The following is an 18,403-nucleotide window of genomic DNA, read 5'->3' on the forward strand; positions in this document are numbered from 1 at the left end:
ATCATCTTCTCAAAGGCGTCTTCAGAGCTTTCAAGGTATTCAATTTCCTTGACTGGACTCTGGGAGCCTTAGGGAAAAAGGTTTCTGCCTTGAAGGATGTGGACACTGATAGTCTCATCCACATTATGTCGTGCATGTTTAAAGCCTTAAGGGACGGATCCAATGAGTTGGCAGCCCTTTTCTCGGTGGGGGTTCTTAAGAAAAGAGCCCAAATGTGTTCTTTTCTGTCCATTGGGGTTACACCCTTTCAGAAGTCAGAATTGCTGTATGCACCTCTTTCTTCCTCTCTTTTTTCTCAAGAGTTGGTCAGAGAGGTTTCTTCCGCTTTAACCCAAAAGGCCCCACAGGATTTGGTGTCAAAGACAGCAAGGAAGGTTTTACCTACTTCCTTCACTAGCTGCAAGCCGAAGGAAGAAGCTCCATTCCCTCAGTTTTCGCAGCCCTTTCGAGGGAAAACTTTCAGTAGGGATAGTTCCAGACCCAAGGGAAGGAGAGCAAGGAGAAGAGGATCCAGACCAGGGCTAAACAGAGTCTGACTGCATTCACCTTCAGACAGCAGTAGGAGCCAGACTAAACAACTTCTGGCGAGCTTGGGAGAAGAGAGGAGCAGACCTTTGGTCCATACAATTACTAAAGGAAGGATACAAAATCCCTTTCATAGGGAAACCTCCTTTAGTAGTAGCTCCGATAGATCTCTGCCAGATACAGAGAGGAGTCAAAGAGGTAGGTTATGCAACTTCAAATGTCTCTCTTGTTGGAGAAGGAAGCAAAAGAGAGGGTGCGAGATTTGCGGTCACCAGGTTTTTACAACCGCTTATTCCTGGTTCCCAAGAACTCCAGGGGATGGAGACCAGTCCTGGACATAAGTGCTCTCAACGCCTTCGTTCAGAAGAAAAAGTTCTCCATGGAGATATCGAAGTCAGTCCTAGCAGCAGTAAGAAAAGACGACTGGATGGTCTCTTTAGACCTCCAGGATGTTTACTTCCACATCCCCATTCATCCGAGCTTCAAGCATTACCTGAGGTTCGTTTACAAGGAGGAAGTTTTCCAGTTTCGGGCCCTTTGTTTCGGCCTCAGCACCGCCCCTCAAATATTTACGAAGCTGATGTTAAATGTAGCAAGCATACTGCATTCAAGAGGTATCAGAGCCTCCCTGTATCTGGACGACTGGCTACTCAGAGCTCATTCCTACAATCGCTGCCTGGAGGATCTACAGATGACATTGAGGTTATCAGAAGAACTGGGTCTTCTTATAAACAGAGACAGGTCTCAAATGACACCATCCCAAAAGATCCTTTATTTGGGGATGGAGATTCAGAGTCAAGTTTTTCGGGCTTTTCCGTCAGCCTCAAGGACGGAGCAAGCCCTCTTGAAACTTCATTCTTTTCTAAAGAAATGGAAGTTTTCTGTGAGAGAGTGGATTAGTCTGCTGGGAACCCTCTCCTCGTTGGAGTAGTTTGTCTCCTTGGGAAGGCTGAATCTTCGCCCTCTTCAGTTCCACCTCAATCGTCATTGGGACAAGGAAAAGGATCTAGAGACAAAATGCATCCCCATTACGGAATCCGTAAAAAGTTGCCTTCAGTGGTGGAACGATCCGGGCAAACTTCAAGAAGGTCTCTCCCTGGAACAGAGGAACCCAGACCTTGTGTTCCGACGCCTCGAACTCGGGGTGAGGAGCAACACGGGGCAAGTTAGAGATCTCGGGTCTGTGGACAAAAGATCAGGAGAGCCTCCACATCAACCAGAAGGAGCTGTTGGCAGTCCTGTTGGCCCTCAAAGACTTTGAAGGGTCAGTATTGAACAAAGTGGTGCAGGTCAACGCCGACAACACTACAGCGTTGGCCTACATAGCCAAACAAGGCGGAACCCACTCGAGGTCCCTTTACGTGACTGCGAGGGTTCTTCTCTACTGGGCAAAAAAGAAGAATGTAACCCTTGTAACAAGGTTTATTCAGGGGGAAAAGAACGTGATGGCAGACAGTCTCAGCAGGAGAGGTCAAGTTTTGTCCACAGAATGGACATCAAGAGGTCTGCAAGAACCTGAGGTGGATTTGGGGTTGTCCTTGTATAGACCTGTTCGCAACCTTGAAGACGAAGAGGTTAGAGACATACTGCTCCCCAGTGCCAGATCTCGAAGCAGTCCACATAGACGCTTTCCTTTTAGACTGGTCCTACCTGGACGTGTACACATTCCCTCCGTTCAAGATTCTGCACAAAGTGATGCAAAAATTTGTGTCACACGAGGGAACCAGATTGACTCTAGTGGCTCCCTTTTGGCTCTCAAGAGAGTGGTTCACAGAGGTACTAGAATGGATGGTGAACACCCTGAGAAGCCTTCTATTAAGAGTAGATCTACTCAAACAACCCCACTTGGAAAGGTACCATCAAAACCTCCAAGCTCTACATCTAACTGCCTTCAGACTATCGAAAAACTCACAAGAGCCAGAGGTTTTTCGGAGGCAGCTAGGGCTATTGCAAGAGCAAGGAGGACTTCTACCATCAAGGTTTACCAATCCAAGTGGGAGGTTTTTAGAGAATGGTGCAGAGTCAACTCTGTTTCCTCGTCCAGATTGCTGACTTCCTGTTATACCTTAGAAGGAAACGTAGGTTTTCATCTTCTACCATCAAGGGATATAGGAGCATGTTAGCGGCCATCTTTAGGCATAGGAACTTGGACCTTTCCAATAATAAAGACCTGCAGGATCTTCTCAAATCCTTTGAAACATCTAAGGAACGGCACCAGGAATCACCAGCTTGGAATCTGGATATAATGTAGTCCTGAAGTTCCTAATGAGTGACAGGTTTGAGCCCTTGCACTCAGCTTCATTTAAGGACCTCACTATGAAGACTCTATTTTTGGTCAGTCTGGCGACAGCAAAAAGGGTCAGTGAGATTCATGCCTTTAGTAAGAACATAGGCTTTAGAGATAAAGCTATCTGCTCCTTGCAGCTAGGCTTTCTTGCCAAGAACGAACGCCCTTCTCAACCCTGGCCCAAGGCTTTTGAGATTCCGAACCTTTCGGATGTGGTTGGTGAGGAATTGGAGAAGCTCCTTTGCCCAGTAAGAGCCCTGAAGTTCTACCTGGAAAGAACGAAAGAGTTACGAGGCAAGTCAGAAGCTCTTTGGTGCTCGGTCAAGAAGCCCTCGTTACAGATGTCGAAGAATGCACTATCCTTCTTCTTCAGGCTCTTAATAAGAGAGGCTCATTCACATTGTAGTGAGGCAGACCTCAAGCTTTTGAAAGTCAAGACACATGAAGTTAGAGCTGTAGCAACTTCTGTAGCCTTCAAGCAGAACAGATCTTTACAAAGCATTATGGACACAACCTTTTGGAGGAGTAAATCTGTGTTCGCCTCTCATTATTTGAAACGTGTCCAGACTCTTTATGAGGACTGCTACACTCTGGGACCATTCGTAGCAGCGAGTGCAGTAGTGGGGGAAGGATCTACCACTACATTCCCGTAACCTAATACCCTTTTCTTTTCTTGGAACTTTTGTATTTTTATGGTTGTTTGTGGACATTGGACGACAGTCTTCCACAATCGTTGATTTTAGTCAGGTGGTCAGTTTGTTCCTTGAGAGTGCCTGGAACAAGGGTATTGGAGGAGGTCCTGTCACATAGAGGTATTTACACCGGTTTGACAGCTCCTAGAGGTGTTCAGCCCCCTGGGTGGATCGCTGGATCTCGTAAGGAAAGCGGACATAATAAGGCAGGAATTCATTGAAGTCGGCTTCCTTATCAGGTACGAACCCTTAAGCTTGTTTATTAACTCTCTTAAGTAAATTCCAACAATGTTGGCTGTCTCTGACCCTTCACCGAAGGTGTCAATCAGCTATATATATATATAACTACCAGGTAAGTCAGATGTTTAGAAATTATATTTTCATAATGAAATAAATTTTTGAACATACTTACCCGGTAGTTATATATAATTTAATTCTCCCCCTCCTCCCCTCTAGAGACCTAAGGGCATGGAATATTTGAGGAATGACTGGAATGGTTCCAGGTACCTGGGTAGAGGGCGCACTGGTGATATACCTGGTTACCCATTCGGCGGTGATTGCTGCGTGTTTTGACATTTTTGCTGTGAAGTCAGGGACGTAAGCTATACGTATATATAATTACCGGGTAAGTATGTTCAAAAATTTATTTTATTATGAAAATATTTTATTCATTTATTCAACATTAATATAGAAATATAATTTTCTTTCCAATGTTAATCGGGCCAGCTCTGTAAGAGTCGAGTTTGACTCATTGAGTTGGTCAATCTCCCCCCTTTAATAATAATGATAATGATAGACTTCCTCCTTGGAACGTAGTTTGTATGCTACGATCTTTGAAACGAGTGCCTTATGAAAGGCTGTGTCGGTCATCAGACCGTGACTTGACACTCAAGAGGGACTTCCTTCTTCATCTTGCCTCTGCAAAGAGTGTCAGCAAGTTGCATGGTCTTTCTAACGATGTCGCGCATTCAAGGGGATGAGGTCTGGTAACACTGCTTTGTCCCTGAGTACTAAGACTCAAATTCTGGCTGTAACTGATCCTAGATTCGGGCCCTTCCGGACTGAGAGTACTTTATTCAGTAACTGTTGACCAAGATCAGCTTTCACTGTGTCCTCTGAGGGGGCTGAGGAGTTACCTCAAACAAACCACTGGAGCTTGCCCACATGTTAACAAAGGGTTGTTAGCACGGGCAGGATCAGAAGGAGAGTCCCAAGAAATACGATCTCTTTTTGGATTCAACAGGTAATAGATTGTTCTTTGAATCCTGGCTCTCTCCCGTGAGGTCTTAGTCCCATAACTCATAATGTTAGGGGTGTCATCATGTCCCTAGCATTTAAAAAGAACTACTCTGTGGCACAGGTACTTCAAGTGGGTGTTTGGAAATGTCAGACAACCTTCACACCCCACTACCTGCAAGAACCTGGATACTTTCTTCATTGGTCCTGTGGTGGTTGCACAACATGTGATCTAAACACTTCAAGCTCCCTTGTTGGAAAAGTAGCAATCAGTTGAGGGCAGCTGTTACCTGGGATTAGTCTGGGATGAATAATAGTGACTGGCTTCTTCTCTCTTCAGCACCTTTGGTATGCTACAAGCTGGCCTTCTCTGTCTGCAGGTATGAATCATGGTTTTTATTGAGTGTCGGAACAAATAACAAATTTAGAAGTACAGTGATCCCTCGCTACTTCGCGGTTGGACTATCGCAGATTTTTTTCATAACGCATGTATATACATATATCGCGGATTTTCCGGAAATTTCGAAAATACCGCGATGTAACCGATGGTGCGAGATTGGAGAAAGTAAGGAAAATTGAATCATGATTGATTTTCAATATAAATGAAACTTTGAGGAGCAACAAAGATATCATTTGTTAGAGAGATAGAGAGAGGTAAGAAATGGGAGGTAGTGAAAAGTAGCCCACACAGAGAGTGAGAGTGAGAGCGAGAGTGAGAGTGAGTGTGAGTGTGTGTGTGTGTGTGTGTGTGTGTGTGTGTTGTTTTAAATGTAATAAACAAAAAAATTTGATAGGTTATAACACATTGGTGCTTATGTAATATCAACTGTATATACGGTTTGAATAAGTTAAGAAATGGTATAAACGATACTTTGTTAGTGTATTCGTAGGCTCTCAAGAGCGGCAGCTAGACGTCAGCTGATCTGATCACAGCCAAAAGTAAAACAAAAAGAAGTCAACAATACTCAAATTTTAAAACACACCCGAAATTTAAAAACAAAAGTACACACTTTCTTAATGTGCAATTAACTATTTAAAGAATAGCAATTTTCTAGAATAAAATGATGTTTCCCAAAAAATAGAGGTTTGCTGATGAAATCGGATGCCGTATTTTTAGCAACGATTGAAATGGATGTAAACTCGGCATAATTTTTTCGTTTCGTATTTAATTGACACCAAGAAAACTAATTTTAGTTAGTTTCTTCATCTATATGTAAGTATTGTATAACACGAAGAGAGAGAGAGAGAGAGAGAGAGAGAGAGAGAGAGAGAGAGAGAGAGAGAGAGAGAGAGAGAGAGAGAGAGAGAGAGATGAATCAGCTGTTGTAATCGAATGCCGTGTTTTTGTTTCGTGAGAATTTCATCGCCACGACTAACAACAACATACTGTACTGAACTTTACAGTATTATACAGACTACTGTAATATGATAAAATAAAATATTTGTAATAACATATTTTATATGAAATGGGGCTATTTTTTTGTTTGAAATATACATTTACGTACGTAAAACAAATCTCTCTCTCTCTCTCTCTCTCTCTCTCTCTCTCTCTCTCTCTCTCTCTCTCTTAAATTGTTTTCTTGCTTTGCTACGTATGTATGATTTTATATAGATACGGTAAATAATATTTGTAATAACATATTTTCTAAAAGCTTTTACTGTAATATCATTATTTATCACTTTCATCATGCGCGTTAAATGCCTTCGTTTGTTTATTACGATCAAAGATGGAGTGTACTTTATGACGCCGACGTTTCAGGCGGCGTCATAAAGAAAAACATTTCATTTGGAAGTTCTAAGAAAAATTAAGTAAAACATTGGTAATAACAAAATCAACATACTGTATAATCAATATAATCGATGCAAAAACTAACCTATACACAGATGTGTACACTAAATGCGTTTGTTTCTTCATTATGATCAGAGATAAACGTAAACAAAACATTGGTTGCCATTTTTTATCGTGCTTTTTGGCGTGTTTAGGAAACGCATGATATAAAATGGCCTTTAATATTTGTGCCTGTCTTAGTTTAGGGTACTGTAGTACATGCATTAAGTGTTCTGTACATTAAAGGGTAGTTTGTTAACAGTACTATGTACAAGGGAAGGTTTTAAAAGTCTGAATAAACATGTTAAATAAATACGTAAATATGGTGTCACTACTTCGCGGATTTTTGCCTATCGCGGTCGGGTCTGGAACCTATCTACCGCGATAAACGAGGGATCACTGTACAGTAATTTGTATTTTTCCTAACGATACAAACCTTCAGCTCTTTATACAGATTTGTCCCACCATACCTATCCCCCTGCAAGTCCTGCCTGCAGTCAAAAGGGATGACATATCACAGGCGAGTGTGTGAGCAATGTCTCTCTCTCTCTCTCTCTCTCTCTCTCTCTCTCTCTCTCTCTCTCTCTCTCTCTCTCTCTCTCTCTCATATTAACTGGTGATGGTTATACCTCACTAAAAGTTTGATGCTATTTTCTAGCTTCGTCAAAAGTATATTTTCTATAAAGAGATCAAGGTTTGTATAGTTAGAAAAAATGCAAATTACTTCTAGATTTGTTATGGTATTCTATTGCATTAACTTCAAACTTTCATGAGCATCCATTGGGTACTGAAACCTTCATCATGAATTTTTATTTTTATTTCAGATGGTTAGCACAATGCTACTGTTATTAGCAGTTGGTGGTGTTGCCTACAGTGAGGTAACCATTACACACCTTGCACCAAATGAACTTACTGCAGAACCTTTCAATACGTCAGAACTGAAGTTTGTGTTATGGAATGCCATTTTGGCAAATTTTGTCAGTTTGGATTGGAATGCTACCTTTGGCAACATTGCATATGATCCTGTGGAGGTAGCAGTACTTGTCAGAACTGATGAAAAAGTACTATTTGGTAAATGGACGGTTGTTAGCAAGAGGCCTGCCTACAGTGGCTATCCTCATGAGGAAATGATTGCCCATTATCCAGAAAACTTAGGGAACAGTTCTTATGTGTTCAGGTTGGTAATACCCCAACCAGGTGACATCCTCTACAACAACAAGGTAGTCTTTGAAGCCATCTTTAATGAAACTCACCGAACCAATCACTCTTTCGTCATTCCATTTATCTTTTCTATGGGTGGAGTAATAGCATTGTCACAAGTGCTTTTCAGCGTACTTATTGTTTCCACTGCCTTTGTTTTGCTGAAGATAGCTCCTTTTATAGGTAATACGTACTGTCTTTATGCACCTTTGGATTGGCCACAGAGAATAATCGGTATACTATTTTGTGTGATGGCCACATTTAGTTTTTGGTATTTGTTACAAAATTTTCTCATATTTGCATTTGGACCATCAGGAGAAATAGTTAGGGTGGTGAATATTATGTTAATCTGTCTAAATTGCATTTCCCTTTTACCACCTAATCTGTTAATTGCTCCTCTCATGTTTATTCACACAGCTCAGTATTATTTTAAATCTATCTGTTATGTGTGTACAATTTATGTGACCCTGCTTGCCCTTCCTATATTGATGACAGCAGCATCAAAGAATTACAACTTCCACAGTTGTGTTACAAGGGCAGCCTCAGTTGCTTTGCTAGAAGCTAATGATTTTGCATTACAAGCAACCAAAGATTCAGTAGACAATCATGAACGTTTAGTGAATGAAGACCTAAAATTTGACAAGGACTATATTCCCCCTAAAGATGAACTCTTTACGTCTTTCATGGACATTTTTGGAGCAAGTAACGAGACCTCTCTCGATAAATTTGAAGAGGTGGGAAGTAACTATATTAATCAGCAACATGCTAAATGCCTAGAAACTATAAGAGGCCTTGGTGATCTGTGCTTAGAATCTCAAAAAGACATGAATGTAGAGTGTAGAAAGAAGTTTAGAGAGGCTGTTGATGATAATACGGGGTTAGTTACTGGAAGTGTAATAATGACGCTAACTAATCTTATTAGTTTGTGCGATGAAGCAACAAATTCCATAAACTGCACAGCTAAAGTTAAGCAAAATATAAAAGAGGAAGAAGTATGCAAGAAATTTAATAATTCCTTGCCAGAGTTAATGCAAAAGATGGCTAAGGCATATAAGAAAATGAAATTGGTGTCCTCTGCATTTGAGATGGAGATGCCAAATTTAAGTATAGAAAATTTTGAAGCCTTAGAGTTGCAGCTACCGTCTTTTAAAGAGGCAACGAACATATCATTCAGTGTTGCTCTCGAGATTGTGTCAAAAGTTTTCCCTCTGGTTCTTGTCCTATTTCTTTGCATTGTTCTGTTTCAGGTAATTAGGGAAAGTCATTGCTATGTAAATAAATTTATCACATGTGGGCACATTGATGACGCCCATGTTGGGAGAAAATTCAAAATATATGATATAAAGCAAATAGCTATGAACCAAAGGTCATTTTCTGTCTTTGGTGTAATGGAGTCTTTATTCAAATCTAGTAAGAGAAAGGACAAAATACCCAAGGTTAACCTTTTACTAGTGCTCTATGTCTTATGTCTTTGGTTGCTTTTGCAGTATACTGTCCTCACTAGCTATAAATTTAAGAAGCATCTAGTAAACATGAACACTACCTTTATAGATGAAGATTACAATTTAGAAATCAATGTCGTAGGAGAAGGCCAAGAAGCAGAAATGTTTCAGAAGAAAGTAGACAAGTATAAGTCTCACCACAGCAAAGATTTTGATATGGATATTTCCAGCTGTATTATGGAACCACCATTAGTTCCCCATGCATCGTTTGAGTGGATTCTCTTTATCTTTTTCATTGGGTTTCTTGAGAGTAAACTACAGGTCTTGATATACTTGAAGCCTTGGTTAACTGGTATTCTTTACCCAGAAGCAGCTCTGATGAATATGAAACGTCACTATCATGGGTCAGAGACGAAAATTCTTACAATTTACAAAGACTGGCATGCAAAATTGCAAAAGATGAAACACTTGGAAGTTAATCCTAGTTATGTTTTTATGGTTTTCTTGTTTAAGAAAAATAGTTGCACCATTTGCCAAAGATTATTGCTGTTTGAGAAGAGATGTCGATGCCCCAGGTATCCAAACACTGACATTCTTTTGTGCAAAGTTTGCTGGATGTTGATAGGGAAAGAGTGCCCTATTTGTGCTTATGAAAAAAAAAATGTCTAGATGTATGCCATGATGGAGACTTATGTTACCTTTGTGGTTTGGAAGGGAATCATTTAGTTTATTGAGCTAATGATGATTTGGATAAACGACTGTACAGTATATGGTAGGCATGAGGTATAACTGGATAACGCCTCAGGTACTATGCAAGTACTTCAGTTGCAATGCCTTATATGGATGCAGCTAAAGAAGCTGTCAGACTATATAATTGCTTGGAAAATGTAATTAATCCACTGTTTTTAAACTTTTGTTTTGTTTAAGGTTTTTTTTACTTATAAGTTTAATGTCTTAGCAGTGTTAAATCTAAGCATTTTACTATTGCTGGTTGTGTAATAAATGCCTCCCTTGTTTCATAAATTGTTGGTTATCATATAATGAGTAGATAATTGAAAATAGCAATGTTGAACATGGAATGGTAGAATGCAAGAATGTTTTCATTTTTATCAGTTAAATTGGTACAAACAAGAAAAAGTTAAATATTACTTTTCAGATACAGTACAAAGCTGTTAATATACTGTAGTTTCTTCCTGTACACTCCAAGAGTTTAGGCTACTGTACTTAGTTTAAGTTTTGAATATTAAGCTGTTATGTAAATATGGTAAAATATTTCCTTGAATCTTGACTTTGAAAATTATAATGCTATTAATTCAAAGTAGCCAACTTCACAACCTCAAAAACAAAAAAAAAGATAATACTCTGGCTGCTAGTTACCCTTACCTCCAATTGACAGTTAAACTGCCCACCTATCATGTCCCTATCAGGCAGTGGAGGTTGACGAGTGCCCAATATAAAAGTATGTTATTCAAGAGTAATGAAGTCATGTGTTCACTTACCTGTACACATGTACTGTAATTTAAATCTATTTCCATTTTTTATTTATTTTTCATGTCTTATTAACAGTAAGCACAATAGTTAGAGGCTTGTCTTACTGTAATGGTATACTTGCATTTCAACATTACACAGGAATGTGTGTGTTTGTTAACATATTGTCTTAAATGCAAATTTTTTTTTTTGTTATTTTGAACAGGTTTTATGATAGGTCACTGATTGGTACTTTTGCCTTTCAGTGTCATCATTGTGTATTCCTTGATGATAAGAATTAATTCCTTAAATATATTAGGATAGACCAACAGACTTGAGATGTAAGGTTTAGAAGAAACAGTTTGGTAAGATTACAGATTCTGATTCCAGTATTTTGTAGATTTCATTTTGTGCATGTTGTTGAAGGTTCTGCCCATGGGAGTTGTTGATGCATTTGCTTTGGTCAGTTAGGTTATCTTTTATTTTAAAGGATTCCATTCAGATGTTTGCAAAGTTACTGTGCTGTTTTCCAATTTTTTTGTTTGTTTGTTTTGTATTATTGGCAGAAACTGGCAATATAGATACTAGCCTGATATCAATCAAGAGTTCCTGGTATTAACACAATTTAGTTTTGTTTTATGCCATATGTAAACTCCTTTATACAATATTCATCTAGCTTCCCTATCTCTGTCTCTAGACTAAATTTATGGTGCTGTGTTTGTGATGTAACACTGCCATATTCCTTCATAAGTAGTTTCAATTTTCACATTTTACATCAGAGTACATCAAACAAGATTTAATTTCCTACCTTCTTATTGATAGGTCATATGATATTGCCAAAAAGAGCTTTTACCTGATTGTGGCAATATTTTCCCCTCGTCTGTTTGAGGCAGACATCATGTCTCAAGGTATATTTAATAAGGTCTTTATGCCAGGTATAATTTATAAAGCCATGTAAAGTCAAAATATTTTACATAAAGGAAAGCCATTTCAAATTGTCTGTGGATATATCCCCTTGTCTACTAAGTTATCCAATGGAGACAGCAGAATACGTCATTTAGCATTCTCTACTCTCATCACTTTCCATCTTGGTCAAAGTGAAGGAAAGCAAACTAATTTTTTACATACTGTATATCCAAACCTCCAACTGGTGATTCTAAAGGAAAGATGAAAGAGGGCTTTTGTTGTCCCACATGATAAGGACAAAATTTTGAATTACATGTACATGTGGCGAATGTATAGAAGATAGTATGTACCTCATTGTGAGCTAATTCCTCAAGGTTCTAGTCATATGACAGATTTCTGTCATTTGGAGTTATTAGAATTTTTAAAGGGGGTTAAAAGGCAATGTTTCCTAAATAATTCAGTTGGTCAAGGTATAAAATTGGTTACTCAGGAACAGATTAATGACATGGATGAAAGTCCTGAAGTATTTTTTGTGTAAGGATTCTAAATCTGGTTGTAGTTATGAGGAAGTTCTTCTTTTTTGTAATGGTAATATACTGTATTTAGTGTACTGTAAGTATATACAGTAATCTGAATGATAGGATACTTTTGAATTCCTTAATACATTCTGCCAAATCTTAGCAAATCCTGGAAAATACTTTTACCAAATTTCATCTTCAATTAGCAGATTTGTTAACTAAATCAGTTGGATGAGTTAATGAAGAAAGTGCTGTATGCGATTAAGAGCAGGATCATAATTTCAATTACCATGATAAAAACCTCACAACTGTATTACATTTAAAAAAGCAGAAGGTTTATTCAAATGAATATATGCCTTCCATAATAGTTTCTCAGCAGCAGCCATGTTTTTAGAACCTGTGATAGAGCAAAGTAAGAGATTACATAAATTCATGATATACAATACAGATTGACAGACTAAAAGTTTTTGATCCTGGTAGATACATCATGGAAAATTCCAGAAAAGCTTTCAGTCCCAGATTCAACTTTAATCGGATGAATGAAATCCATGGCCATTGTCCTTGAGTAAGGTTAATTTTAGATTTCCTAATTTGTTTAGAAAGAATATTTTTTTCTTGTGCTTGCATTAAGGAGCGCAACTCAGCCATATCAATACTGTTATTTTTTGTTAGTGTACAGTACTTCAAACTCTACTTTTTTGTTTCTCAACCATTCTTTTTCGTATGTTATTTTATCAATATATATTGTATATGTTACTTATAAAGGTTACTATTTTTCATATGTAAGCAATTTTGTTTTGCTAAGAATTAATGTACTGAATGTATTATTATTATTACTTGCTAAGTTACAATCCTAGTTGGAGAAGAAGGATGCTGTAAGTCTAAGGGCTCCAAAAGAGAAAATAGCCCAGTGAGTAAAGGAAATAAGGAAATAAACTACAATAGAAGTTTAAGGAAAATAATAACATTAAAGTAAATCTTTCATATATAAACTATCATCAAAATAACAAGAGGAAGAGAAATGAGATGGAATAGTGTGCCCAAGTGTACCCTCAAGTAAGAGATATATAATCCAAGATAGTGGAAGTCCATGTTACAGAGGCTATGGCAATACCCAAGACTAGAGAAAAATGGTTTAATTTTGGAGTGTCCTCCTAGAAGAGCTGCTTGCCATTGCTAAAGTCTCTTCTACCCCTACTAAGAGGGAAGTCGCCACTGAACAATTACAGTGCAGTAGTTAACCTCTTCAGAGACGATGATTTGTTTGGTAATTTCAGTGTTGTCAAGTGTATGAGGAAAGAGGAGAATGTGTAAAGAATAGGCCAGACTATTCTGTGTGTGCCAGGCAAAGATGAAATGAGCCGTAACCAGAGAGAGGGATCCAATGTAGTACTTACTTGTCTGGCCAGTCAAAGGACCCTACTCTGGCGGTAATATCTCAACGGGTGGCTGGTGGCAATAAAATTCCTTAACATGTTTGGATGACAAAGATTGGTCTATAGTAAAAAAATTTCTGGCCTAAGACCTTATTTTTATGATATGCTGCCACTAATGACAGCAGTATCATTCGAACAAGATAAGTTGAGTTTTTATTTATTTAGCCTTTTTCCTCTACTCTGTGGTTTTCAGAGATAATATTGAGGATTACAGGTTACAGCGTTGTATTAATTTTGGTTCTCGCCTTCATTTCACTTGTAAAACAGGTAATTCAGCATTTTACTTTTCCAAAGGTAAGATTATTGGAAATAAATAGGAATACAATACTGAATAAATCTTGTTTCACACTCTAGTCTGATACAATAAGTTAATATCATTCTTTATTTTTGGGCATGTAATTCTTCACTCTCTTGAGACATGGTAGGTGGATGGTAGTTTGGCACTCCCTTGGAGGGCAATACATGGTAGTGAGAGGAAAATATTTTTGTTTCTCTGTGGTAAAGTTTATAGAGATATTTACTGTAGTTTAAATGGCCTGTTATTAGATTCCAAAGAATTTTTTTGAGGAAATGTTTTAATTTTTTCAGCCTAAAATGTTTTGAGAAATTTTACTTTAATTCTTTCAGTTTAACATGTATTTTCTACTGTCCGGCCTTATCTGATAACTCCTATCTTGCTGGCTATTAAATTCCTTATCCCTGATCAGGAAATTAATGTCTGGTACTGTCTCATTCAGTTAGTTGTTTGTGCAAGTTGCTTAATATTTTTCATAATTCTGACTACCCTTTGCATTCACATCTTCATAGACTGTAGCATCCTGTACTTAGTACTGGGAATGCAGTTAATTCTAAGTTAGGCCTTCTCCATCTTAAGGCTCAATACTACATTGTAGTCTAGAAAGTTTTTCTCCATCTGTGACTAGATTTTGGGACAATTTTCATAATAGAGGTTGAATTGTTGGAATTACAAAAGTTCAGACTTGTTTTAAATGCTTTTTCTAAGCAGGATGACTTATCTCATTTCATATTTTGTGACATCTATTTTAATTAATTTTATTTATTTTTTCATCTTGTATAACTTTTTTATTACTTCTCTTTCCTTTCTGCACTAGGATGTTTTACATGTTGGCACCCTAGAGTTTATAGGATTATGCTTATCCTTTTACAGTGGTAGGTTGGCCATGAACAATATGATTGGAATGCAATTGAGGTACTTTTAAATGGTATACCTTTGTGAGGGTAAGTTAAAAGCACAGTGATTCATTCCTCTGCCATACCTATAAATATGGTCTAGTGCACTTCTGTCAATGTATATAAATATTTATCTCTTGATTTTGTTTAACAATGGAAATTGGGAGTTGTCCCAACATATTTTTCAAAAAAATATTGTCATATGTCTCCTTTTTGCTGCTTTTTTTTTTTTTTTTTAAGTAATATACACACTGCTACTCTCTTATTATCTTGATTACTCTTGGTAAAATTTTACTTTGTACAACTGGTCTTTGGTACATACAGTAATAGGAAAGAAATTTAGTTAATATATACTTTAGCATGAAAACTTTTATTTTTTTGTGGAAAGACCAAAAGGAAAATATGTACTAGAATAAAATTAGTAGCATTATTATACTTTAATTACTCTTTTATTAAAATTATATTAAATTTCATCTTGAATAAAAAAAATACAACTATAAAATGGGGAACATCTAAAAAATTTCATATTTTATAAAAATAAACTAAATAAAGTGGTTAACAAATATATACAGTATATATATTACACACTATCAACTAATCAATCATCCCACCATCCATCCAGTCAGAACCAGAATAAGTCACAGAAATGCAATCAAACTACATAAAACACAATCTTCACTGTTATATATACTAACATTTAAGTAGGGCTTTGAATTTTGTCAAAAGTCTTGATTCTTTATAAACCAACCACCCTTAATACTATTCCATAGAACCTATATACAAAAACAGCTGCTATAAAATATATATAAACATGCTACTATAGAATGCAGGGTGACTCTTAATAGCAGGCACAAAGTACCGACTTGTTTAACATTCAATATAATAGCAGGCACAAAGTACTGACTTGTTTAACATTCAATATAATAGCAGGCACAAAGTACTGACTTGTTTAACATTCAACATAACAGGCACAAAGTACTGACTTGTTTAACATTCAACTTAATAGCAGGCACAAAGTACTGACTTGTTTAACATTCAACATAATAGCAGGAACAAAGAACTGACGTGTTTAACGTTCAACATTATTAAGCACTATCTGTGCATAGTCAGTCTTTTAATTTTATCGTATTAAGTCTTATATCATTGGTGTATTATTAAAGGTTCTTAATGAGTACTTTTGCCTGGTACCACAAAAATTGGCCTCTTTGATAACAAGTAAATGATCTCTGAAGAATTGCCTGTGGTTTAAAATCTCACACCCAAGTGGGACTGCTGTGTGTCTTAGATTCTTGTTTGCTGTGATCCTATGAAAAAAGAATGACACCAGCATAAATTAAAATTATTCTATCCACAAATTGTGTTCCAGCATGTGTATATACCCTACACAAAACAAAATCTATAGCATGGTTATGTAACAATATAAATTACATAAAATTTTAATTAAATAAATTATTTAGATACCTATAGATCACATTGTTATTACCTCATCAAGTATGGGTTGTTTTTATCTTGATAGTATTAAGAAAAATTAATTTTTCTTTCCATTACCTATACCTTCCTCTAGAACCCAGGGCAGAAATGTTACACAGGTTCAAAGGATAGAACTTCTCTCAGCAATTCAACACCACCCCTTAAATGCAGGATCTCACACTATTAGTTTACATAGACCAATATGTAATAACAGAAAACGACTTGAAGTGGTATGGCGGGATGGACATCATGTGACCTACAGGTAACAAAATAAAATTTGATTATTGAAATTCTGTCCATTTTGAGGAAACCTTACTAGAAGGTTACATTACTGACTACCACACAATATTGATGGGGCGAAATTGGTGATCACAAAACTAAATACTACAAATTTCAATACAATTTGTATTTTTCCTAGCTATACAAACCTGAGTCATTTATATGGGTAACTGGTAATGTTTTCTACGACTGACCAATCAAAACAAAAAAGGATGTAGTCTCTCATTATAGTTTCTCTTAATCAGAGGGAGAAAGTGATTCTGAATACTTTCTTTTGTAGCAGCCAGAGTTCGAACAAAATGAGTATAATATGCCCACATATTTTGTTCCAACAGGAAGCTTGCACATCTCAGCAGGACAGAGTACCTAGTTGTTTGTGCTATAAGAAACCTCTTTAGACACAAGATTGTGAAAGAGCTAAATCTGAGATCATTTCAAACCGGAGTCTGGATTTTGTTCACTAAAATAGAAACTGGTAAAAAGTGGCAGGTCCACTGATGCCATGTGATTGAAGGGGGTATCCCTGGCAACGCTTTTCCTGAGTCTTGCGAGTTTTAACGCTGTCTTGACCAAGAGGTTGATCCATACATAGTTTCCTTGGGCTGAATTGTTGAATCACTGTTCTTCATAGGACTCCTTGAGAGACAAATTGCAAAAAATTCTACAATAACTGGAAATTACCAGAATCTGGTTTCTCATCAAATTGAGAAAAAGGTATCCCCAAAAATTTATAACATTTTCTGAATTGGGTTTTCGAGTAAAAAAGACCCTGGAAGTTGACTTGTTTTCCTAGGCTAGTAGTAAAGTAAAGCCCTCCTGTCTGGGATTGTGATAATAATCATAGGAGATAAATCTCAAACAAGGGTCTGCTTCAACATCCAGAATTAGATCTAAACTTCCAAGGCTGATACGGTCAAACAGTCCATATTCAAGGAGAGGCAGTCTTGGAAAAGCTCCAAACTCTAGAATAGTCCTCTTTCTATTGACTAACTCTTCCCAGGGAAGATGTCAGTTAGATTTCTATTGTGACATGTCAAGCAAACTTACTGCAACTTGCTCTGAGTGATTGTTGACACCACTTTACTCGGTCCAGCAGTCTCTTCGGGTTTATCATGAAAAGTTCCAGAGCTGAGGACCTTTTCTTATACACAAGAATGTTTGTGGTGTCGATTTGTCTCCCTTAGATCTCCTGATATTATACTCCAGAGTCAAGAGAGGAGTACATTGACCATTACCGTAGTACAGTATAGTACAGTATTTGGTGAAAACGATGGAGAGGAAATCATTTAAGGCCAAGATTTTCTTTTTAGGAGGTACGGAGGACATAACTTTCATAGAGATAGTGATGACTGCTCTCTACTCGGTGATAACTTTCCTCCGCAAAGGGGGACATCTGGTATAGGACTACTCGTAAACCTCCATTGCCTGACAGGAGTAAATGCGTATCTTCTCACTTTAAAAGTCCTTTATCAAGAAGTGACTAATCCATTATCTTTCCCAGAGAGGCTTCTTAGACTCTCTAGAATTGGAGAGGAAGTACTGAAATCTTGTTTAACTGATGGACGGGAAAGACAGGTCTAAGTTTCGACTTCAAAGTTGAGCTTTGTCCTCAAGTCATCATGTCCGCCAAGAAATTATAGGAAGCAAAAGGTTCCTCTGACAGAGGAGGGGTTCTGTGTACTCATAGTATTTTGATGCTAAACACCACTTGCACCGAGGGTCCCGTTAAATCTAGCAGACACACAACTTCTCAGAATGGATAATTATTTTCCCGGTGAAATAGAGTTCTGCCATCCAATATCTGGTTTTGAGAACGACCATTCCTTCTTGAAGAAAAAAAGGGCCGGTCAGTCTTCTGATAGTCACTGGGTGGGGCTGGCTCCATTCCAGATTCTTGGGAATAAAAGGTCCAATATTTCCACAGCC

The 18,403-nt window shown here is 37.5% G+C and overlaps 1 protein-coding gene and 1 long non-coding RNA gene across 2 annotated transcripts in view; one reads left to right on the forward strand and one right to left on the reverse strand.

The window, feature by feature from the left end:
* Positions 1 to 11,556, forward strand: part of LOC137615375 (uncharacterized) — a 43,818-nt gene extending 32,262 nt beyond the window's left edge. Inside the window, exon 2 of the mRNA XM_068345192.1 lies at positions 7,393 to 11,556. Coding sequence (XP_068201293.1) covers positions 7,393 to 9,879 — 2,487 coding nt within the window. The 3' untranslated portion in view covers positions 9,880 to 11,556. The remainder of the gene's footprint in view (positions 1 to 7,392) is intronic.
* Positions 11,557 to 15,191: 3,635 nt separating this feature from the next.
* LOC137614726 (uncharacterized) overlaps positions 15,192 to 18,403 on the reverse strand; it is a 45,759-nt gene continuing 42,547 nt past the window's right edge. The window contains exon 3 of the long non-coding RNA XR_011039140.1: positions 15,192 to 16,454. This is a non-coding gene — a long non-coding RNA (uncharacterized lncRNA). The remainder of the gene's footprint in view (positions 16,455 to 18,403) is intronic.

This window comes from Palaemon carinicauda, chromosome 21, assembly GCF_036898095.1.
Source record: "Palaemon carinicauda isolate YSFRI2023 chromosome 21, ASM3689809v2, whole genome shotgun sequence".
Classification (NCBI taxonomy): Eukaryota; Metazoa; Arthropoda; class Malacostraca; order Decapoda; family Palaemonidae; genus Palaemon; species Palaemon carinicauda.